At 40.3% G+C, this 25,111-nt stretch overlaps 1 protein-coding gene and 1 long non-coding RNA gene across 7 annotated transcripts in view; one reads left to right on the forward strand and one right to left on the reverse strand.

Annotated features, from left to right (window-relative positions):
- Window positions 1-25,111, reverse strand: part of VEPH1 (ventricular zone expressed PH domain containing 1) — a 261,729-nt gene that overhangs the window by 170,101 nt on the left and 66,517 nt on the right. For all 6 annotated transcript variants that reach the window (XM_040480593.1, XM_040480591.1, XM_040480590.1 and 3 more), the window contains one exon: window positions 12,987-13,196. In XM_040480593.1, coding sequence (XP_040336527.1) covers window positions 12,987-13,196 — 210 coding nt within the window. The remainder of the gene's footprint in view (window positions 1-12,986; window positions 13,197-25,111) is intronic.
- LOC121033903 (uncharacterized) lies at window positions 11,887-13,976 on the forward strand. Its single transcript, XR_005792188.1, has 2 exons — window positions 11,887-12,152; window positions 12,779-13,976. It is a non-coding gene; the product is annotated as an uncharacterized LOC121033903 (long non-coding RNA).

Genomic DNA, 25,111 nt, shown 5'->3' on the forward strand with positions numbered 1-25,111 from the left:
ATTGCTACTGCCAATGTCAAAGAAATTACTGCCTGTGCTCTCTTCTAGGATTTTTATGATTTCGGTTCTCAAATTTAGGTCCTTAATACATTTTAAATTTATTTTTCTGTATTATGTGAGAAAGTGGTCCAGCTACATTCTTTTGCATGTAGCTGTCCAGTTTTCCCAACACCATTTGTTGAAGGGACCGTCTCTTTCTCATCGACTGTTCTTGCCTCCTTTGCCAAAGATTAACTGACCATATAAATGTAGGTTTCTATCTGGGTTCTGTATTCTGTTCTATTGGTTTTTGTATCCATTTTTGTGCCAGTACCATAATGTTTTGATTACAACATCTTTGTACTATATCTTGAAATCTGGGATTGTGATACCTCCAGTTTTGTTCTTCTTTTTTCAAGATTGCTTTGGTTATTCGGGGTCTCCTGTGGTTCCATACCAATTTTAGGATTATTTGTTCTAGTTCTGTGGAAAATGCTACTGGTATTTTCATAGGGATGGCATTAAATCTGTAGATTGCTTTGGGTAGCATGGTCTTTTTAACAATATTTGCTCTTCCAATCCATTAGTATGGAACATCTTTCCATTTGTTTGTCTTGTCTTCATTTTCTTTAATCAGTGTTTCATATTTTTCAGAGAACACGTCTTTCACCCCCTTGGTTAAGTTTATTCCTAGGTATTTTATTATTTTTCATGCAACTGTAAATGGGATTGTTTCCATAGTTTGTCTTTCTACTGCTTCATTATTAATATATAGAAATGCACCAGATTTATGCACATTGATTTTATATCCTATGACTTTATTGAATTCACTTATTAGTTTCTAGTAGTTTTTTTGCTGGAGTCATTATAGTTTCTTTATGCATAGTATCATGTAATGTGCAAAAGAAAAAGGTTTACTTCTTTTTTTAGCAAAGTGGATGTCTTTGATTTCTTTTTCTTGTCGATTGCTGTGGTTAGGACTTCCAGTATTTTGTTGAATAAAGATGGTGACCGTGGACCATCCCTGTCTTGTTCCTTATCTTAGGAGAAAAGCTCTCAGTGTTTTACCATTGAGTATGACATTTGCTATGGGTTTTTCATATATGGTCTTTATTATAGTGAGGTATGCTCCCTCTAAACCTATTTTGTTGAGGGGCACCTGGGTGGTTCAGTCGGTTAAGCTTCCCACTTGGGCTCAGGTCATGATCTTGCAGTTCGTGAGTTTCAGACCCACGTCAGGCTCTATGCTGACAGCTCAGAGCCTGGAGCCTGCTTCAGATTCTGTGTCTCCCTTTCTCTCTCTACCCCTCCCTCTCTCATGCTCTGTCTCTCTCTCTTCCTCTCTCAAAAATAAACATAAAAAAATTAAAATATTAAACCTACTTTGTTGAGAGTTTTTATCATAAATGGTTGTTGTCCTTTGTCAAATGTTTTTTTCTACATCCATTGAAATGGTCATATAGTTTTTATTCTTTCTCTTGATGATGTATCACTTTAACTGAGTTGTGAACATTGAACTGCCATTGCATCCCAGAAATAAATCCCACTTGATGTTGGTACATAATTTTTTAAATGTATCTTTGGATTCAGTTTGCCTTATGTTGTTGAGGAATTTTGCATCTTTATTCATCAGAGATATTGGCCTATTTTTTCTTTTTTTGAGTGTCTTTATCTGGTTTTGGCATCAGGGTAATGCTGGCCTCATAGAATGAATTTGGAAGCTTTTGTTACTCTTCTATTGTTTTTGTTCGTTTTTGTTTTTTTTTGTTTTTGTTTTTGTTTTTGTTTTTGTTTTGTAATAGTTTGGAATAGAAGAATACGTATCAACTCTTCTTTAAATGTTTGCTAGCATTCATCTTTGGAGTCATCTGATCATGGACTTTTGTTTTTTGGGACTGTTTTGCTTACTGATTCAATTTCATTGCTGATAATCAGTTCACATTTCTAATTCTTTCCAATTCAGTGTTGGGAGGCTATATGCTTCTAGGAATTTATCCATTTCTTCTAGGATGCCCATTTTTTGGCATATAATTTTTCATAACATTCTCTTACAATCCTCTTTATTTCTTTGGTGACAGTTATTTCTCCTCTTTCACTTCTGATTTTATTTATTTGAGACTTCTCTTTTCTGTTTTGATGAATCTAGCTAAAAGTTTATCAATTTTTTTATTTAAAAAAAATTTTTAATGTTTATTTATTATTGAGAGACAGAGAGACATAGAGCATGAGCAGGGGAGGGGTAGAGAGAGGGGGAGACATAGAATCTGAAGTAGGCTCCAGGCTCTGAGCTGTCAGCACAGAGCCTGACGCGGGGCTCGAACTCACAAACTGTGAGATCGTGACCTGAGCTGAAGTCAGTCGCTTAACCAACTGAGCCACCCAGGTGCCCCAATTTTTTTATCTTTAAAAAAACCAGCTCCTGGTTTCATTGATCTGTTCTATTTGTTTTTTTTTTTTTTAGTTTCTGTTTCATTTACTTCTGTTCTAATCTTTATTATTTCCTTCCTTCTAACGGCTTTGGGTTTTGTTTGTTGTTCTTTTGTTTGTTGTCCTTAGGTGTAAGCTTAGGTTATTCATTTGAGATCTTTTTTTCTTGCTTCTTCAAGTAGCCTTGTATTGCTATAAACTTCCCTCCTAGAACGGCTTCTGCTATATCCCAAAGATCTTGGACTGTTATATTTTCATTTTTTTATTTGTTTCCATGTATTTAGTTGGTTTGTTTGTCTTTGTTTTTTTTTGCCTCCATGTTTTTTTTTTTAATTTCCTCTTTGATTTCTTGGTTGACCAACTCATTGTTTAGGAGCATGTTATTTAACCTCCACATGTTTGTATCCTTTATTGATTTTTTTCTTGTGTTTTATAATGTTGTGGTCAGAAAAGATGGATGGTATGACTTCAATCTTTGTGAATTTGTTGAGACTTGTTTTGTGGCCTAATATATGGTCTATTCTGGAGAATGTTCCCTGTGCACTTGAAAAGAATGTGTACTCTGTTTTAAGATGGAATGTTCTGAATATATCTGTTATATCCATCTGGTCCAATGTGTCCTTCAAAACCACTGTTTTGGTTTTTTTTTGTTGTTGTTGATTTTCTGTTTGGATGTTCTGTCCATTGATGTTTGGGGGGCTAAAGTCCCCTATTATTATTGTATTTCTATTAATGACATCTTTAACCTTTGTTATTAACACTTTGTGTATTTGAGTGCTTCCATATTGAGTGCATAAATTTTAACAGTTGTTATATCTTCTTGTTGGATTGTTCCCTTTATTTTTTATTTTATTTTTTTATTTGAGAGAGAGAGAGAGAGAGAGAGAGAGCGAGCGCCAGCAGGGGAGATGGGCAGAGGAAGAGGCAGAGAAACTTAAGCAGGCTCCACACTCAGTGCAGAGCCTGACATGGGGCTTGATCCCATGATCTTGAGATCATGACCTGAGCTGAAATCAAGAGTTGGATACTCAACCGACTGAGTCACCCAGGCACCCAGATTGTTTCCTATATGATTATGTGGTGGCCTTCTTTGTCTCTTGTTACAGTGTTTGTTTTAAAGTCTGCTTTGTATGATAATATGTATTGCTACTCTAGGTTTCTTTTCACTTCCATTTGCATGATTAATAGTTCTTTTTTCTCCTCACTTTCAATCTGCAAGTGTCTTTAGGTCTGAACTTAGTATCTTGTAGGCAGCATATGGATAGGTCTTGCTTTTTGTATCCATTCTGTCACCCTGTGTCTTTTTATTGGGGCAGTTAGTCAATTTACATTCAAAGTCATTATTGATAGGTGTGTGCCTATTGCCATGTTAGTGGTTTTATAGTTGTTTTTGTAGTTCTCTGTTCCTTTCTTCTGTTGTTCTCTTCTTTCATGGTTTGCTGGCCTTTAGTCATATGGTTGGATTTCTTTTTCTTTATTATTTGCATATCTATTACTGGTATTTGATTTGTGGATATCATTAGGTTTGTATATAATATTTTATGTAGATAACAGTCTATATAAAGTTGATGGTCACATAAGTTTGAACTCATCTTTACTCCTCTTCCCCTACATTTTAGATATATGGTATCATAATTTACATCCTTTTACTTTGTGAGTCACTTGACTAATTTCTATAGATATAATTAATTTTACTGATTTTATCTTTCCTAATTTTCTTCCTCCTACTTATTTCTTTCCTTTCTACTCAAAGAGTCCCCTTTAACATTTCTTGTTAGGCTGGTTTAGTGGTCTTGAATACCTTTAGCTTTTTTCTTACTGTTTTCTTTCTTTTTTTTTTCTTTTTTTTCATTCTTTTTTTTTTCCCTTGGTCTATAAAACTGTTTATCTCTTCTTCTATTTTGAATGATAGACTTGCTAGATAGAGTATTATTGTTGCAGATTTTTTTCCTTTCAGCACTTTGAATATATTATGCCACTCCCTTCTAGCCTTCAAAATTTCTGCTGAAAAATCAGCTGATAGCCTTATATGGTTTCCCTTGATTGTAACTGTTTTCTTTTGCTACTTTACAAATTCTTTCTTTATCACTACTTTTTTTGACATTTTAATTACTATGTGTCTTTGTGTGGACCTTTCTGGGTTGACTTTGTTGGGGCATTCTTTGCATCCTAGATCTGGATTTCTTTTTTTTTTTTTTAATTTTATTTTCTTAGATTTACATCCAAATTAGTTAGCATATACTGCAACAGTGATTTCAGGAGATTTCTTAATGCCCCTTACCCATTTAGCCCATCCCCCCTCCCACAACACCTTCAGTAACCCTCTGTTTGTTCTCCATATTTAAGAGTCTCTTATGTTTTGTCCCCCTCCCTGTTTTTATATTATTTTTGTTTCCCTTCTCTTATGTTCATCTGTTTTGTCTCTTAAAGTCCTCATATGAGTGAAGTCATATGATTTTTGTCTTTCTCTGACTAATTTCACTTAACCTCATACCTTCCAGTTCCATCCATGTAGTTGCAAATGGCAAGATTTCATTCTTTCTGATTGTTGAGTAATACTCCTTTATATATATATAAAGGAGTGTGGGTGTATATATATATATACACACCACATCTTCTTTATCCATTCATCCATTGATGGACATTTGGGCTCTTTCCATACTTTGGCTATTGTTGATAGTGTTGCTATAGACATGGGGGTGCATATGTCCCTTTGAAACAGCATACCTGTATCCCTTGGATAAATGCCTAGTAGTGCAATTGCTGGGTCATAGGGTAGTTCTATTTTTAGTTTTTTGAGGAACCTCCATACTGTTTTCCAGAGTGGCTGCACCAGCTTGATTCCCACCAACAATGCAAAAGAGATCCTCTTTCTCTGCATACTCGCCAACATCTGTTGTTGCCTGAGTTGTTAATGTTAGTTGTTCTGACAGGTGTAAGGTGGTATTTCATGGTGGTTTTGATTTGTATTTCCCTGATGATGAGTGATGTGGAGCATTTTTTCATGTGTCAGTTGGCCACCTGGATGTCTTCTTTGGAGAAGTGTCTATTCATGTCTTTTGCTCGTTTCTTCACTGGATTATTTGGTTTTTGGCTGTTGAGTTTGAGAAGTTCTTTATAGATTTTGGATACCAACCCTTTATCTGATATGTCATTTGCAAATATCTTCTCCCATTCTGTCAGTTGCCTTTTAGTTTTGCTGATTGTTTCCTTTACTGTGCAGAAGCTTTTTATTTTGATGAGGTCCCAATAGTTCATTTTTGCTTTTGTTTCCCTTGCCTCCGGAGATATGTTGAGTAAGAAGTTGCTTCGGGCAAGATCAAAGAGGTTTTTGCCTACTTTCTCCTCAAGGATTCTGGTGGCTTTCTGTCTTACATTGAGGTCTTTCATCCATTTTGAGTTTATTTTTGTGCATGGTGTAAGAAAGTGGTCCAGGTTCATTCTTCTGCATGTTGCTGTCCAGTTTTCCCAGCACCACTTGCTGAAGAGACTGTCTTTATTCCATTGAATATTCTTTCCTGCTTTGTCAAAGATTAGTTGGCCATATGTTTGTGGGTCCATTTCTGGGTTCTCTATTCTGTTCCATTGATCTGAGTGTTCTTGTGTAGAAAAAAAAAAGGAAATCACTTGAAAATTTAAAAAATGAATACACTGAAGTAGACTAAAATGAAATGATGGAAGTAAAATAGAATTTGAAAACATTTACACAAAAGTAAAAAAATATAGTAGAAAAAAATTAAAGAAAAATATTTTTAATAAAAATTGAAAATAAAAATGAACTTTTCCTCTTTCTTTATATAAGAAAAGAAAAGCAATGAAAAAGAGAGAAAGAAAGAAAGAAAGAAAGAAAGAAAGAAAGAAAGAAAGAAAGAAAGAAAGAAAAAGAAAATTGAATAGTTGGACTGGCTAACAGATTGAAATATGACTGGAATTACTTCCTTTTCCTCTAGGAGTCCAACTATGAAGTGCTTTATAGCTCATCAACTAATCAGGCAGTGAGACTTGTGTTCTTGAAGAGCGAGGTTGGCCCAGTTGGGCGGGGCTTAGTGAAACAGCTCTGTTCTCCACTAGATGGCGCTGGTAGCCTACTGGGGTGGATTGTTGTGGCGCTTGTAGGTGCGTATGCGCATACCTTGGAGCGGAGAAAATTGCCCCACCCAGCTACCAAGTCTCTGGTATCAGAACTCTGTTCTTCCCGATCAGCAATCATGCACCCGTCCTTCGTCTTTGGCTTCTGTCCACTCCCTGCTTTCATACTATCCATGACCAAGGCCCAGGCAGCACCTCTCTCCCGAGTTTTGTCTCAGATGCGGCTGCCTTCCCTGGCCCCCCACTTGTGAGGGACTGTGTCTTTGACCCAATCCACCCCTCTGTGGAGGGTCTCACTGAGCAATGGCCAAATGCTGGCCACACCCAGGAAAGTTTGTGTTACTGTGCTGTTGTCGATGCCCAGAGACTGTGGCCAGGTGCCAGCCTGCCCCAGGAAAACTTTGAGAGATAGTGTAGCAGCAGCGTTTCAGGGATTATGGAAAATCACAACACACATCTGGCACCAGGCTTCACCCCCAACGACCTTGTTCCAGCACCAGTGAATGTGGCCATTTTCTGGGGTCTTCTGGGCCCAGGTGGCCTCACAGCCTCTACCAAATGTCCTTCCAGCAGTGGAACCACTTCTCCCCATGTGGCCTGAGAACCTCCCAGACCCTGCTCTGCTCCTGGGGATTCGCCCTTCCCACTAGAGCACCACCAGGTATGGAGCTGCGGAGTTTCAGACTGCGCTCCTCTTGTTTACAGTCTTAATGGAATTAAGTCCTCTCCTTTCTCCTTTCTCCCTTTTTAGTTAAGTCTCTGAGGCTGTTTCCAATTTTCCACTTCCTAGCTGCTTTGGGGGAGGGGTGCTTTCCCATATTCTCCACCCCCTCCCCTGTCTCCATCCTCTCTCTGCATGCAAAAGTGGCTCCCTGCCCTCCATGGCTTCTCTCTCCCCCAGTTTACCTCTCTGTGCCATGTACCTGCTGAGTTCTGTGGTTCAGGTTGTGCAGATTGTTGTGTTAATCCTCAAATCAGTTTTCTAGGTGTGCAGGATGGTTTAGTGTTGGTCTGACTGCATTTCATGGATGCCAGACATACAAAAAACTTCCATGCTTTTCAGCCATCTTGGCTCCCCCCACCTCTCAGATCTGGATTTTTATTTCCTTGCCCAGAACAGGATTTTTTCAGCTATATTTCTTCAAATAGAATTTCTGCCCCCTTTTCTTTCTCTTCTCCTTCTGGGATTCCTATAATACAAATGTTATTACACTTCATTGTTTTGCTGAGGTCCTAAGTCTTCTTTTCATTTTTTTTTTTTTTTTACTATTTTTTTTTTTCTTTCCTGTTCAGACTGATTGCTTTCCATCATTCTGTCCTCCAGGTCACTGACCCATTCTTCTGCTTCCTCCAATCTCCTATTTATTCCATCTAATTTATTTTTAATTTCAGTTACTGAGTTCTTCATTTCTGATTGGTTCTTTTTTTATGTGTTTTCTCTCTTTGTTGAGGGTCTGAGATCCTCTACTCTCTTCTCAAGTTCAGTGAGTATCACAGCCAGTGAGTATCTTTAAATTCTCTATCAAATTCTCCACTTTGTTTAGATCTATTGCTGTGCTTTTTTTTTCCCTGTTCTTTCATTTGGTACATATTTTTCTATCTTTTCATTTGTCTAACTCTCTGTGTCTGTGTCTGTGTCTTCACGTTAGGAAAGTCAGCTATATCTCCTGTTCTTGAAAGTAGTGGCTGCATGAAAAAGTGGTCCTCTAGCTTCCTGCAGCACACTGTCCCCTGTTCATCAGAACCTACTGCTTCAGGAGTGTTTCCTATGTATGTGTGCCCTTCTATTGTGTCTGTGCCACTTTTGCCTTTAGCCCAGTGATCTGCAATGACTCTCTTTGCCTATTGTGGGCAGGGTTTGGTTCCTGTATTGTTGGTGAACAAGGCTGAGGCTGCCTTGGGCTTGACTTAAGTCAGACCAGGAGTTTGCCAGAGATGTGGTAGCACCAAACTGTTGGGTGCTTTGGGGATGGATTCTTGAGAACTGCTTTGTCTCCTAAGGTCTCCACTGCAGACTTCTCATTGAAGAAAGACAAAAGGGTCTGTGCATTTTTGCCAATGTGAGGACATATCTAATATAGTGATATTTCTTATTTGTGCATCTGCTTCAACTGAGCATCCCACACAGGTGGATTAGATCCTGGCATGATGGAAACCATCTGTGTCCTTTTCTTGACAGTGACAAGGAAGAGGCAACTCAGGGGCAACAATGCATCAGTTGCCCCAGAAGCAGGTTTCTCTGGCCTGTGTTTCTTCCATTTTATTCTCTGTTCAGTAGATGTGCTTTGTGCGTCAGCACAAACCTGAAAATGGCTCAGGAGACACTGTATTGCCTCACATATTGACAAAAGCACTATCAAGCTATTAAACATGGTTTCATTTAAATTTGGGTGGAAAAAAAAATTCCTGAGGTAATTTGGGAGATGGTGAGTATAAGGATCTATCGGGCTTTAGTTTTTGGTTTATATATACAACTTTCCTCTGTGAGGTGCAGTGCAGATGAAAAAACCGTGATGTTGCTATCAAGCTGCTGAAAACAGTGTGCCCACCCAGATGGGCCCTGATTTGAAAGACAGGGCACATCCGGCTTGGATCCCCTGTAGACAGGCCTGGCAGTTCTCACACGTGGCTTCATCAAATACAGAAGGTGAGGCATAAGTTGATTAATAACTCATGTGACTAATTCCAGGCTAGCTCTACTCCAAGGTTATGCCTCACCTGATGATTGCATACCCTCAGGAGACTCCCTTTTTCTTCTGAAGGATCTAACAATGCAGTTTTCTGGAGGCCAGGTAACAAAGCAGGATGAAACAGTAGGCTCCAGTCAGTCACAGATCGTGCATTCCAAAAGTTGGAGCAAGATTCTCAAAGTTGGATTGGCTCTTCTGCACTTCCAAAATCTTTTAAATCCTATCAGTGTAATCACCTGATGCTGAAACCCCTGAATACATCCAGAAATTCTACTTTTGTGCAAAGAGAAAAATTTTTAAATGGAGTCAATTTTTAGACAAAACCAGGACAGGATGAGAGAGAGGATCCCAGGGCCTGAGGTCAATAGGGTACTGTGGCTGTCTTATCATTAACACCCTAAACATTTCTATATCTTATATATTCTCATGCATCTTTATCTAACCAGAGACCAAGTTCTCCACACAGAAAATGATGGGGTTTTTTCCAGGGCAAAGTTCCTGCTACTTCCTCTTTATTGCAATTCCCTCCTCCATAGGTGTCCAGGACCCTAACTTCTGCCCTCAGGCCCACCTGGCAATGTCCTTCAGTAACTTCATGTTTCTTTTTAGAAGGAGGCTGGACAGAAATACATATATATCTTCCCTGCTGGTTTGGGTATTTGGGAATATGGCTCTATGAGAGTTTTAGAAAGTTGAACAGATTCACTCAAATTAATCAGTTAATAGCTGCTTAGACTACTACGCTTATTCTTGGGACATCTGAGCTTTAGTATTCTTTTTTTTTTTTTTTCAACGTTTATTTATTTTTGGGACAGAGAGAGACAGAGCATGAACGGGGGAGGAGCAGAGAGAGAGAGGGAGACACAGAATCAGAAACAGGCTCCAGGCTCTGAGCCATCAGCCCAGAGCCTGATGCGGGGCTCAAACTCATGGACCGCGAGATCGTGACCTGGCTGAAGTCGGACGCTTAACCGACTGCGCCACCCAGGCGCCCCAAAAGAAAGACTTTCTAATGGTGATATTTTCAGTGTTAGAAACAAATAAGAAGGGTATTATATCTCAGTAAAGGAGCCTGACTGACATTTATATAGGTAATTTGGTCAGGCTGATCTTAAAGGAAATGGAATAATGAAATCAAGAATATCAGAGCAGAAAGGAGGTATACCTGTGCAAGGATGTTATTTTTGAGTAGAGAAAACAGACCCAGAGAAACAAAATGACTTGCCAAACTGCACCAGAGACATTCCGTGACCTCCATCATTATTTCTGCCCTTGATTCTCTCTTGATATGTAACTACTTGAATCCAGACTACATGTTCTAGCCTCCCTTGCAGCTAGGTATGGTCATATGTAGTTTTGTTCTATGGTAGCAATGGGATATGAATAGGAGGTTGTGTTTGACTATGTGGAAGAGTCCTTTTTTTTTCCACCTTCCTGCTGACTGAAATACTGACTTGATGGGTGGAGACGAGTAGCCACCTTGGACCATGACATGGAAGTCATGTGTTTTCTATTGTGTTCAAGGAAGGCAATGCAATAAAGTAGAAGGAACCTGGGTCTCTGAAACCTGTATTTCTAGGCTGACTACTTTCTAGACTTCTTTATGTATAAGAGAAATAGATAACTGTATTTGTTTAAGTCACTATTATTTTGAACTTTGGTGTTACTCTCAACCATACCTAATCTAAACTGTATCAGTATCAGCTGTATCAGTAGTCTGGAAAAGTCTTAATTGATTCACATGGCTTGATGGAGAAAGGTATAAAGAGTGATGGACAAGACCTGATTTTAAGTCTAAGATAGAATATGCTTTAAATACTTGACATCATGAAATCTCAAATACTGATCCACTAACAGCTGCATAAGAATTACCTGTCAGAGGATCCCACAAATCCAGATTCCTAGGTTCCTTTCCTAGAGATTCTGATTTAGTAGATTTTCTACGAGGCCCAAGAACTTATATTATTAAAAAAAACTCCCCATGTAATCCTGATATCCAGGTACATTTGGAAAGTATTTGATCTAGAATTTTATTTGTTGAGAAGGTGAGTCAGAACCACGAGAAAAAAAATTTTCTCCCCCAAACATAGATGTCTTCATGGACATATGAGAATGAGAGATGGGGGAGGGGCAAATATTTCGATGCTCTGAATTGTGAAATAAGTGATTCCACTGGCCGTTTGGATCCCATCTTCTCACTGCACCCACCTAGGGTCATGCAAAAGTCACACTAACAGGCTACTCTCTGTCAGATTAGCCTTAGTTCAGGTAAACCTACAGTGACATAATTGTATGTGGTTTGTGTTTTTTGTTATTGTTTTAACAGGTAACATTTTCTGTGGGAAGTTTAATCACTTCTAATGTGCATTACTACATATTAATGAATCATAAATGTATTTGTGATGAAAATAACTACCATTAAGGTGCAGGAAGAGTTAGCTTTTTTAAGATTCCAGGGTCTCACACATCACAGGTTGAAGTTTTTGGTGCATATAAAAATCTGCAAGGTCAGCAGATTCCATCAAACAGCTGTCAGCTGAAGTTGTCCTAAAAGCACTTGGGCACTCTAGTGGGTTTTCCTGGCAGCCAAGGTGACAGGCACGGGAAAGTGTTACCAGAAGGCAGATGGTGGCAGGCGTGAGACATTCCCAGCAGCAGTGGATAGAGAGGGATTATACTAAGCAGCATGCCCACACCAAAGTAATCCTTTTACAAGATCCCCCCATCATGTTGACGGTTACAGGCTGCTTGGCAGCTCAGCTCTCCCACCTTCGTCTGGGAAGATAGAGGACAAAGGCCCTCCACCAGAAGGAAGCCTCTCCTTCACTAGGCCCTCTGCAAATCTCAGAAATAAAATAAAATAAAACAGAACCACAGATCCATTCTAAGACAAACTTTGAAAAGAGTGCCAAGGATAGCAAAGATCTAATTCCAGCGGGGTCACCAACTAACCCAGTCTCGGTCTGGGTAAGTCATTCAACTTTCCTTGCCTTTAATTTTCGCTTGTGTAGAATCAAGAGGTTGAACTTGATGGACTATGGATTCCCTTTTAAGAGTTGTACGATTTTTATAACTGTATTATATGTAAGTGGGTGAAAATAAAAGCTTCCCTCTATCAATTATATATTTACTTTTATTTTAAAAAGATAATAGTCCTAAAGCCCAATATAAAATCATCAGACAGACATGCATGCGTGCACACCCTTCAGAACCTGAATTTCTGGAAATCGTTTCTCGGTCGTCTAATCCCTACAAACTGATGGCATCCTGTTGTTCCTGCCAAAAGATTCTATTATGCAAATATTTAGGCTAGGCCTTTTAAACAACCATGAACATTTATTTCACTCTTCCAAGTAACATCATCCGGAGGGCTCAAAATACACCAACGAATGCAGGCACTTATTGACAGTATAGCTATGGGATCTTTTAATCAGTAGTGTTTGAGGCCTAACCCTATGCTTACTGATGGTTTCCTCAGTTAAGCAGAACTACAACCAGAAATGAGTTGAAATTCTTTTACTGGTTATTGTTATTACAAAGTGGTCTTAATCTGTCATAGTGCTTCCTCCATTTTAATCCTTTCCCTTCCGCAGGTGACACTCCAGCAATGAGATCCTTACTTCCTGAACCTTCCACCTAGCTCTGCTATAATGTGTCCTTGATCCAAAGGCCACTGTCCATGCAAAAGTTTTGAAAGAAAAATGGGAGCTCTCGGAAGTTCCAGGACCCATTTGCAGCTCACAGAGCCCCCAGTGGATTAAGTGCCAATGGAATTTAGAGAGGAAAAAAAGTCAAACTTACTTCATCCACATGCCCCACAGCTCCATAGATTCTCGCCATTTGTCCGATGAGGTAGGGGAATCTCTCACCAATCTCTTTCAGCATTGGAAGAAAACTGTTCAAAGCCACAGGTTCATAGCCTGCTATCTCTATGAGGATGTTTAGGATGACATCATTATGGGTTGAGTCTTTCAAATGCCTGATTAGGAAAGGAATACACTTCTGAACCACCTGTGAAAAGAAAAGAGAGAGGAAGAGAAGAGAAACAAAGAGGAAAATTAATTAAATCAGGACTAATTTAATATTTTTTGATTTTATGAAATCTGAAGTCAACACATTCTGGGATTATTGCCCTCATTGGAACTCAAGCAAATACAAGTCTGAAATTTAGAATTTACAATAAAATTTCAGATGCTTCAGTTTGTTTCTCTTTTTCATTTCATCTGTGCTCTGCTATTGAAGAGTAACAACATTACATTATAAAATGTTTAGATGCTGCTATTCATAAGTCAAGTTTTGATATGTTATATCCTCACCAGAATATTAAATTTCCTCCAATCCACCATAAAAGTGCAACTTAAAGGGCAATATAAATATGCAAAAGATACTTGATGACTTCAATGAAAACCTTCAAATTGGAGAAATATGGTTTGGAAATATTTAATAATAAAAATAAGAAAGCAGGAAACAGCCTTTAAATTTTCTTCAATATTCCATTTTGATCACAAAAAAGTACTAAGAAAAAATATTACTAAAGTAAAATAATTTCTACCATATTCCTGACACCCTAATATGGCTTTCTTGATTTTGAATGCTTGTATTAATATAAAGATGCAATAATTCATATTGAAGAAAACGTGACTTTTTGTGGAATAAAGTCACTATGTTAATACATAGACACATTGCACACTGACAACCTAATGAATTGTTTTGTCTGCTAAAATAAAACAATTAGAAAGGACAACCCGTGGAAACTGAACAGTAAAAATAAAAACAATTTGCCCATCTATACTTCTATGCTGATTTTTTAGTTTGTTGTTGGTTTGCTTTTTTGGTTGGTTACTTTTTTGGTAAGGTGGACTTGAAATGTAGCTTCCAGTATTAAAACAGAATCTGATACTCAGCTCAACCTGCTAAATTTATAATCCACCCTTTGCCAAAACCCTGCTTCTCTCACTTCCCTCTCTAGCTTCAAGTGTCTCTTTTCCCCATGAATGGCACCATTATCTACCTGGCTACTCAAGTCAGAAGTCTGGGAATCATTCTTGACTGTTCTTTTCCCCTTATCATTAGCCTCCTCCAAACAACCACCAAGTCCTACTGATTCCACCTCCCAAGTATGCCACAGATCTGTCCACTTCCATTAATTTCCATTCATTTCTCCATTCACTTATTTACAAATATTTATTGAGTCCTTCCTATTTGCAAGGTAGTATTGTAGGTGCTAAAGCTGCTAATAAGTCTAGCAGATTCCTGCCATAGTGGAATAATTCACTGCCTAGTAAATGAGACATTTCATGAAACGAGTAATTTTAATAGAAATGCATAATTATAAATTTTAATAAATGCCATATAGCAAAATACAAGGTGCTGTGACAGACTATCCTGGGGCCCTAGGTTAAGCTGGCATCAGGGAAGTACTCTCCCAGCAGGCACATCTAAGCTGAGACCACTGATCCAATTATCCTGAACTTGGGTTATTCCAACAGCTTTCTAACTCTTCTCTCTGCCATCAGTCTTGTCCATCCAATTCCTTCTCTACCTTGTGGCCTCAATAGCAACCCTTCCTCTGCTTAAAATAGTTCACTGATTTGCCATCGATCTCAAGATAGAGGCTTAACATACCTTTTCCAAACTGATGCCTATCCATTTTTCTAGATGTATCCCCCCATCCAGATCCCATCAGATATCATACTTCAACCCTGTTGATTTTTCCAAAATGTTTTCTTGACCTGCTAAGATTTCTCTTGCATCTAGGGTTGTACTCACGTGATTCACTCTGCCTATAATTCTTATTGCCCCTTTTTTTCTGGATACTCCTTCTCATTCGTGAGGCTTTGGATTAGCTGTTGTTGCCTTTAAAAGCTTTCCTCCACTCCCTTCTCTTTCCTCCTCAATCCAGTGCCCTGGCTGAAGCCCCTATCACACCCTACATGGCTCCCAGCAAACCCTTCTCATGCCTTCTTCATATTGCTAGTCTAGATGTTTGTTTTGCAGGCTGGATTAAAAACTCTATAAGAGTTTGTACCCCATTGTATAGCCAAAGCCTAGCACAGAGCCTGGCCAGAAACTGAGTCAATAAATATTTGAGGAACAAACCAAATGAAGAAACATCTAAATGGTTTTACAGGCTAGCATTTGAATAACCTCCACACCCCACCCCATAGTGTTGAATAGTTGTACATAATGTTTTAATGGATATATTGTCACATGTCATATACAACATAACTAACAGGGACATGAAAGCAGACATTTTGAGAGGACTAAAACTATCCTACATATAAATTTAAATTGGATATTCATATCCAGTACTTATGGAGGAAGGGCCAGGGCTAGTTTCTGGTATACAGCGTACATGATTGAACAGGTCTACAAATGTTGCCTATGCATTTGGGAATGGTTGTATGTCCTTCCGGAGAAACCAAGAGAGATCCCTGGCACATAAGGTAGAAGTGTCAGCCAGCTGCTCTAGGTCAGGGCAGCATATTTAACCTGAGTCTTTTAGTAATGGAAAATGCTTACACATTTCCTGCCCCATTGTATAAAATTCTATTTCCTAGTCCTTACCCTTCATGTCCTATTTCTGGAACACGAAGGTCTCTGTGACATGTGCTTCCAGTCATGCCAATTTTATTTAAACTCCAGCCATACATCCCAAGCCCATACAAGAGTATACTATATGTACTGTACCATAAAGAAAAAGAAAAAGAAAAAGAAAGAAAGAAGAAAAGGAAAAGAAAAGGAAAAGGAAAAGGAAAAGAAAAGAAAAGAAAAGAATAGAAAAGAAAAGAAAAGAAAAGAAAAGAAAAGAAAAGAAAAGAAAAAGAAAGAAAAAAGAAAGCTGGCTCGAGACAAATATATATGCTTAGGCACAGTTAAATCCATTGAAGCAAAGAGTAGAGAAGACTTGAATAGTGTAAATAAAGTAATTTTACTGATTAAACAAAAATTTATTATTTTGTGGTTTCCTGATAACCCAAAAGCTTGTCATGATGGTGACAGAAAAGACAGATATTTCTTGAACTTTATCACACACATGAAAGGAAAGCGGTGCTTTGGGCTTTAGACAGATGATTCTTAGATAAGAAGGAATTTTATTTTCTAAATACAGGCATTTCCTCAGGCTGGTCTCTTTCGTGCTGGGGAGCTGCTTCATATCTCAGAGAAGGCCTTATCATCACTGAGAGCAGAGCAGCCACTAAGCATAGATGTCTAGCAGAGGGCAAGCTGACACGGCCTTTGTTGAGACCATAACCTCATGGCATGGACCGCCGAAAGAGCTTCCAAGCTGTCCTATCTAATCATGTCAAGACTTCAAAGGTTTGTCATGGCCTACGGCTGGGATCCCAATGCCATGGCATTCCAGCTGGGATCCCAATGCCATGGCATTCCAGGGTCTTCACTGACTGGCATATCTACTGCCTCTTCCACCATGAACTCTGACCCAGCGACATGCCACCAATCACCCACAGTGGCTTAAACATGGAGAGGATGCTCATGCTTTCAAAGCCCATCTCAAAGAGCTCTACTTCTGGGAAGCCTTCCCCATAGCCCACCTTAATACATGCAGGACCTAGGGCTAGAGTGCAAATAAAGGGCCCTACACCGCACACTCAAATACTCAGGTGCTACCCTCTACCTGACACATGTACCTTTATAACAATCTTGGAGGCCTGATTTGAATTTGGAATTTTTGGCCTGTATAGAGGGAACAGAAAGAAATGACCTCTAGGCCCCATTCCTTGCCCCTCTCTTCTCTTTCTATTCCTGGCTTTGTCCTGTAAGGAGTCTTGTATGCATGTATATGAATACCCCAGCCCACAAATTCAAGTTCATCTAAAACACCCCTCAGGCCTGTGGGGTCATGCTGTTGGCACGGCCTGTCCTTGGGAGAACAGATCCAGAGGCCAGGCCTGTTGACGCCTTAGAAGGAGGACAGAGATGTACAGGAAAAGAATTCCAAGGTCCCAGTGACCTGGACTACATTTATTAGGTGACAGAATGTGTGGAAACTGGGGGAACATGTAGATGAGGGCCAGACCAGGACCCTCTAAAGTAAATAGCCCAGGCAAGGCACCTTCCCTGGCTCTCCATTCCTTCCTGAGTGGAATTAACCGCTGCCTTTTTTGTGCTCTCAGAGCAGTCTGCTGACAGTTTTAGCATCTTGCCACTGAACTGAAGTTTTGTGGACATATCTCATCAGCCCAGGCCATGGGGCCATGAGGGTAGGGCCATCTGAAAACATAGCACCATAATACATAGCAACTTAATTAGCAGCAAATGACATTTAAATTTTTATGTATATAATAAAAGGTAGAGCTACTGTGTGTGTGCACATATGTGTACATGTGTGTGCATGTACTCCCTCTTAAATTTTCCTTGGGCTCAATTTTCTCTTGTAATTGATTTGGCCAGCATTAACAATTTCTATTACTCTTCGAAACCCTATAAAATAACTGCCACTCTTTTCATTTACTAATTACTCCCACCATAGTGACAAAATATATATACTGAAAATTATGGTTCTGCTCCAAAGACTGTTGTAGAACAGTCTATATATTCCATCACTCCATCTTCTTAATGTTCTGCAAATGGCTTATTTTAAATAAATACCAAAAGTGACCTCTGAGTATTGTCAGCATGATGATGCTGTGTTAGGTGCCTCAGGATTAGGTATGTGAAGAGGAATGCTGTAAGCTTGAAAATCCAAGAAAATGACTCTCTGCTCTAGGGACCAGACCACAAAAGCAGTTCCTCTGGGTTTGGACATTAATCAACGGAGGGCTGAAGTTGCTATTTTCTGCCACTCATCTCTGTACGGTTGGGGCTAGAAGCCCAAGTCCTGGGGATAATAACAGATGGGCTCTTATGTGTTACTAAATGCTGTTCCTTTTGTTGGCTAGGTTACAGCATGGTTTATAGCAGCCAAGAATACAGACTTAGCCCCAAAAGGCCACTTGGAAAATTGACCACCCAGCCTTTTCCTATAAATGAACCCTGAGGATTCTCTGGAGGTTCCAGCCATGAATCACTAGCCAGGAACTGCCTCCCTTTAACTGGGAAGGATGGTTTTCTGAAAGGGGGATACCCAGAGGGCAGTGATGGAGGAAGGGGACCAACCTGCCTGGCCAGCCACACGTGAAGCTCACAGATATATGGATGTTGAAGCTCTGCCACCTTTGCGATCTCAACCTTGTCTTCACTGGAGAACCTGCTCAGTTTACCTCCTATTTACAGAGCATTGGCATAGCTTTTATGCAGAAAGGAAAAATTCACTTTAATCCCAGTTCCACAGGGTCAAAACCCTTCTCATTTAGCTTCTTGCTTCATCTGCAATGAAGTTATAATAACTAGACTTAAATTGGAAGTCTCAGTCTGCATTTCTGATTGTTGCCATTGTTTTCAATTTCCTCTCTCCCTTTCTCCATATATGTCTCCCTTCCTTTTTGTGCACTAATTAAGGAACATGAGAGAGAGGAGGTGAATCCAGCATGTCTCTGGCTCACTGTCTGCACACCTCAGTAACCAAGTGTTAGCCATGAAGAGCCCCACGACGAGCCGCAGGAGGCAGGTGGAGGCCCACTTTAACATGAAGGGCAGTGCTGGTGGGAAACAGAGGTTGGGTCCTTCCCCTGCTACAACTTCTCACCCATTAGGGCCCTGGCACAGGTGAGGTCCACTCACATCACTGTGCCTGTTTCCTAAACCCTTGCGGCTTCATCCTGGGATCCACACTTAGCATGCACAACACCTACAGGACTCTGCTTTCACTCTCTCCTCATTCAGTTCAGGTCTCCTACTTCTGCCATAGAGCTCACCTTTCTGACCGCCTTTGTCTACTGAGCCCTCTCAACCCCCCATCTGCTTCACAAGCCATGCCTTATAGCCTCAAGTTTTCAGGGTGTTGAGGTCAAAAGATCTCAATGGCTGGAATTAGATTGGGTTTATGATGTACCTCAGGCTTATCTCTATGGCTTTAGAAAAGTTACCTAACCAGTGACAGCCCCAGATTTTCTGTAAATGGCCGTCATATGGGAGGCATTGTGACTGTAATGGCCAGTGGAAGACATGGACATTGCCTATTTGAAAATTGGAGGGGCTGCTACAGATGAGCAGGGTGTGAAAAGCCACCTCACTATCACTCCTTTGTACCACCACAGTTCTTAACCCTTCCAGACTTTGACTTTTCTGTTTACCAAAGGAAAGGTTGTTATGGGGAATAAGTGAGATAATGTTGTAAAACACCTACACAGTGTCTGGTACTTGGCATTAGTTCAACCACTATTAGTGTCCTTGTTTACTCTCCTCTGCCTCCTGTAATCAGCTGAGAACACTACAGTAATACTTTGGAGATATTCCAGACCACCACAATAAAGCGAATGTCACAATAAAGAGACTCAAATGATTTTTTTAGTTCCCCAATGCATATAAAAGTTATTTTTATGCTCTAGTCTATTAAGTGGGCAATAGTATTATGTCTAAAAATATATACGCTTTAATTAAAAATACATTATTGTTAAAATCATCTGAGCTTTTAATGAGTTGTAAGCTTTTTGCTGGTAGAGGGTCTTGTCTTTATATTGATGGCTACTGACTGATCAGGGTGGTGGTTGCTGAAGGTTGGGGTGTCTGTTGCAATTTCTTAAAATAAGACAGCAGTGAAGTTTGCCACATCAGTTGACTCTTCCTTTCACAAATGATTTCCCTGTACCATGTGATACTGTTTGGTAGCATTTTACCCACGGTGGAACTGTTTTCAAAATTGGAATAAGTCCTCTCAAACCCTGATGCTGCTTTATCAGCTAAGTTTATGTAACATTCTAAATCTTTTGTTGCCGTTTCAACAATCTTCACAGCATCTTCACCAGGAGTAGATTCCAGCTCAAAAAAACCACTTTCTTTGCTCATCCAAAAGAAGCAAAACTTCATCTCTTAAAGTTTTATCATGAAATTGTAGCGATTCGGTCCCATCTTCAGGCTCCACTTTTAATTCTAGTTCTTATGCTATTTCTACCATATCTGCAACTACTTCCTCCACTGAAGTCTTGAACCCCTCAAAGTCATCTATGAAGGTTGAAATCAACTTCTTCCAAACTACTGTTCATGTTGATATTTTTACCTCTTCCCATGAACCATGCATATTCTTACTAACATCTAGAATGGTAACTTCTTTCCAGGGGGGTTTCAGTTTACTTTGCCTAGATACATCAGAGGAATCACTATCTATGTGAACTAGAGCCTTATGGAATATATTTCTTAAATAATACTTGAGAGTTCAGATCACTCCATAGGCTGATCCATAGGCTGCAGAATGGTTGTTGTGTTAGTTAGCAGGCATGAAAACTTTAATTTCATTGTATATCTCCATCAGAGCTCTTGGGTGATAGAGTGCATTGTCAATGAGCAGTCATTTTGAAGAGAATTTCTCTCTCTCTCTCTCTCTCTCTCTCTCTCTCTGAGCTCTAAGTCTCAACAGTGGGCTTTAAATATTTAGTTAACTATGTTGTAAACAGATGTGCTGTCAACCAGGACTTGTTGTTCCAAATCTGGGAGTAGATTTAGCTTAATTCTTCAGAGCCTAGGATTTTCAAAATGGTCGGTAAGCACTGGTTTGAACTGAAAGTCATCAGCTGCACTAGCCTCTAACAAAAGAGAAGTCTGGGGGCACCTGAGTGGCTCAGTCGGTTGAGTGACCGACTTCGGCTCAACTCATGATCTCGTGGTTTGTGAGTTCGAGCCCCGCGTCGGGCTCTGTGCTGACAGCTCAGAGCCTGGAGCCTGCTTTGGATTCTGTGTCTTCCCTCTCTGCTCCTCCCCTGCTCATGCTCTGTCCCTCTCTGTCTCTCAATAACAAATAAACATTTTAAAAAAATTTAAAAAAAAGAGAAGTCTGTTCTTCGAAGCTTTGAAACCAGGCATTGATATCTCCTCTCTAGCAGTGAAAGTCCTAGATAGCATCTTCTAATAGAAAGCTGTTTTATCAACACTGAAAATCTGCTGTTTAGTGTTGCCACCTTCATTACTTATCTTAGCTAGATCTTCTGCATAACTTGCTACACTTCTACATCAGCGCTTGCTGCTTCACTTTGCACTTTTATGTTATGGAGACGGTTTCTTTCCTTAAATCTCACAAACTGGCCTCTGCAACCTTTAAACTTTTCTTCTGCAGCTTCCTCACCTGCATTGAAGAGAGTTAGGGCCTTGTTCTGGATTAGGCTTTGGCTTAAGGAAATGATGCGGTGCAGTTGATCTTCTATCCAGACCAGCCAAACTATCTTCACATCAATAATAAGGCTGTTTTGCTTCCTTATCACTCATGTATTCAGTGGAGTAGCACCTTTAGTTTTCTTCAAGAACTCTTCCTTTGCATTTGCACTTAGCTAAGAGAGTGGTATGTGGTGCAAGAGGCCTCGCTTTTGTTTTTTTTTGTTTTTTTTAATTTGTTTTTCAACGTTTTTATTTATTTTTGAGACAGAGAGAGACAGAGTATGAACGGGGGAGGGGCAGAGAGAGAGGGAGACACAGAATCGGAAACAGGCTCCAGGCTCCGAGCCATCAGCCCAGAGCCCGACGCGGGGCTCGAACTCACGGACTGCGAGATCGTGACCTGGCTGAAGTCGGATGCTTAACCGACTGCGCCACCCAGGCGCCCCAAGAGGCCTCGCTTTTGACCTGTCTCGGTTTTCGATGTGCCTTCCTCACTAAGCTTACTCATGTCTAGTTTTTTATTGGAAGTGAGAGAGCTGCTACTCCTCCGTTCACTTGAACGCTTAGAGGTTTTGTAGGGTTCTTAACTGGCCTAATTTCAATAGTGTTGTGTCTCAGGGAATAGGGGGACCCTAGGAGAGGGAGACAGATGGGGGATGGACAGTTGGTGGGGTAGTCAAAACACACACATTTATCCATTAAGCTCACCATCTCATATAGGTGTGGTTTGGGGCACCCCAAGACAATTACAATAATATCACCAAAGATCACTGATCACAGATCAGCATCACAAATATAATAATAATGAAAATGTTAGAATTATTGTAAGAATTATGAAAATGTGACGCAGAGACACAAAGTAAACAAATGCTGTTGGAAAAGAATGGTGCCAATAGACTTGCTTGACACAGGGTTGCCACAAACCTTCAATTTGTAAAAAATATAGTATCTGCAAAGTGCAACAATATGATGAAGCACAATAAAATGAGGTATGCCTGTACTCCTCTCAAGAGGAGGCTACTTGGTTTTTTTCCCCAAGCTGAGGAGAGAGAAGGGGTTTAGGGGATAAGAGTCCTGGACTGGACCAGTCACTTAACCTCTTACTACCTGTGTGATGGGGGCAAATTAGCCTCCCAGAACAACCATTTTGACTGGTGTAAAACAGAGGGGAAAATAACACACATTAGAGTTGTTGGTAGGAGTAAATTGATAGAATTAGATCTTAAAAAAATAAGCCCTTGGGGCGCCTGGGTAGCTCAGTCAGTTAAGTGTCCACATCATGATCTCGCGGTTCATGAGTTCAAGCCCTGTATCGTGCTCTGTGCTGACAGCTCAGAGCCTGGAACCTACTTTGAATTCTGTGTCTCCCTCTCCTTCTGCCCCTCCCCCCACTCGTGTTCTGTCTCTCTCCCTCTTTCAAAAATAAATAAGCATTACAAAATTTTTAAAAAGATTTAAGAAGAAAAAGCCCTTTGTGAATGATAAAGTCCTCTGTAAATTTAGGCACTAATATTAACTCATCTGTGTTAAGAAATATTCATGGAATGAATTCTGTATGCCAGGGACTATGCAGGGCATCAGGGACATAGTAGTGAACAAGGTGGTCTTCATGTCTCCAGTATTTGCATCAGAACCAAGTTGGTCCAAAGAGAGAGAGAAAGACCACTAGAGGCAGAGTCATTACAAAGTGAAATTTGCTAGGCAGAGATGGGGGTGAAGGAAGGAGTCAGATAAGATTATTGGTAAGAAACTGATGTCTAAGTATCTGTCTAAAGTCCAGGAATAGTCATCCCAGAAAGAGTGGTAGTGGTGAGGGAAGGACATTCCAGGTGAAGAACATTTGTAAAACCTCAGTGCTTTGAGAGTGCCCATCTGTGGGTGCTTGGGACTGTATAATTGCTCAAAGTGTTGGGAGTTAAAGAGACCCTATGAGAACGTGCAGATGTCAGGGGCCTTATAAATGGCCTCCTAAGTCCTTTCCTGAGTCTTCAGGCCATCAGAGGCCACCAGATGTCTGACGGGACCTCTTTGAATGTCACATTTGGGGCCATCCTCACTTCGAACCCACCTTTTTAGGTAGGGAGATCCCAAGACTTTTCCCTCCCCCTTCTTGTAAGTGAGCCTTCCCCTGGTTTAATTTACTTTCATGTCCAGCCTTTAACCCATGGGAAATAAATTGAACTAAGTTATTCTCCCCAGATCCCCCTTGAATTTTTATTGAACCTTCTTTTCCAAAAACTGTGTTTTGCTCTTGCTTGCAGGCTGCAGATAAAATGGTATGCCAGCTGCCTCTTTTATGAAACCAAGTTTGGCCTTTTAATCACACTGGGCGGGCTTTTGCCCTCCCCCCCCCCCCCCCCCCCCCCCCCCGACACACACACAATTTCCCTATCATCTGGTCTCCAGGCTCTATCTGTGGTAGGCAAAATAATGACTCCACAAAGATGTACACACCCTAATCCCCAGAACCTGTGATGATGTAGCCTTATGTGGCAAAGAGGACTCTGTAGGTATAGTTAAGTTAAAGGTCTTGAGATGGAGAGAGAATCCTGGATCTTCCGGGTGGCACCAATGTAATTACAAGGACCCTTAGAAGATGGAGGCTAGGAGACTCAGAGTTGGAGGAGGTGTGATGAGAAAATAAGAGGGGAGAGGGATGTAGGCCATGAGCTGAGGAATGCAAGCAGCCCCCAGAAGCTGAAAAGGCAAGGAAACATTATCCTCTAGAGTCTCAAGAAGGAATACAGCCCTGCTGAACCATTTTGGACTTCTGATTTCAAGAGCAGTAAGATAATAAATTTGTGCTGTTTTAAACCACTGCGTTTGTGGTAATGGGAAACAAATACCTCACCCCTTCTCTGTCCCTCACTCCAAGCCTCCGTTTAGGTGATCCAGTGATCTTTCAACTCTATTCCTTGCCCAAACTCAACTACAGTTTTGCTCAAACTTTCTGTCCTTAATCCTTTCCCAAACTGATTCCTCCACTTGTGCTCTGGAATTCATTCCCTAACTTCCTCAAGCATCTGATTCTAGCTAGTGTTTTGTTCCACATCTTCAATCTCTTCGTTGTTACTGGATTGTTCTTTAGTTCTCCTTATTTTCTTTAAACTTGTACACTCATGCAGTCAGTTCCTAACCTTCTCTCCACACACAGTCCATGACGATGACCGCCACTTCTCACCCCACCCACAAAGACAGTGTCCTGGGGAGTCCCGGTTGCCAAATCTGAGGACATTTCCAATCTCCAGACTCATTTACTCTCTGGATCTTGATCCTGTTGAGTCACTTTACACCCTTTGGAGACCACAACACAACTTCTCTCTGATTCTTCACGTTCTCCAATCTCCTTGGTCTCTTTTGGTCATTTATTCATTCCTGAATTCAACATTTTATTGAAATCCTGCTATGCATCTGGCACTATGCTAGGGAGTATATATAAATATGCAGACACAGGCCGCTCAAGGAGTTTAGAGTGCACTGGGAAAGACAGACATGCAAAAATAATGATATACATTGTTCTAAGGGCAAAAGCAAAAATGTACACCAGGTGACATGGATGTTCCCAGTCTTCTGCCCAACCTCTAGTCTAGCTACTCAAAGTGTGGTCCCTGGAGCAGCAGGAGAAGCATCACCTGGGAACTTGTAAAAGGCAGGATCTGGGTACCCAGACCTACTGAATTGAAATTTCCATGAGTAGGGTTCAAGTCTGCTCTCTAGTG

The sequence above is a fragment of the Herpailurus yagouaroundi genome, unplaced genomic scaffold, assembly GCF_014898765.1.
Source record: "Herpailurus yagouaroundi ecotype Mexico unplaced genomic scaffold, PumYag 159, whole genome shotgun sequence".
Classification (NCBI taxonomy): Eukaryota; Metazoa; Chordata; class Mammalia; order Carnivora; family Felidae; genus Herpailurus; species Herpailurus yagouaroundi.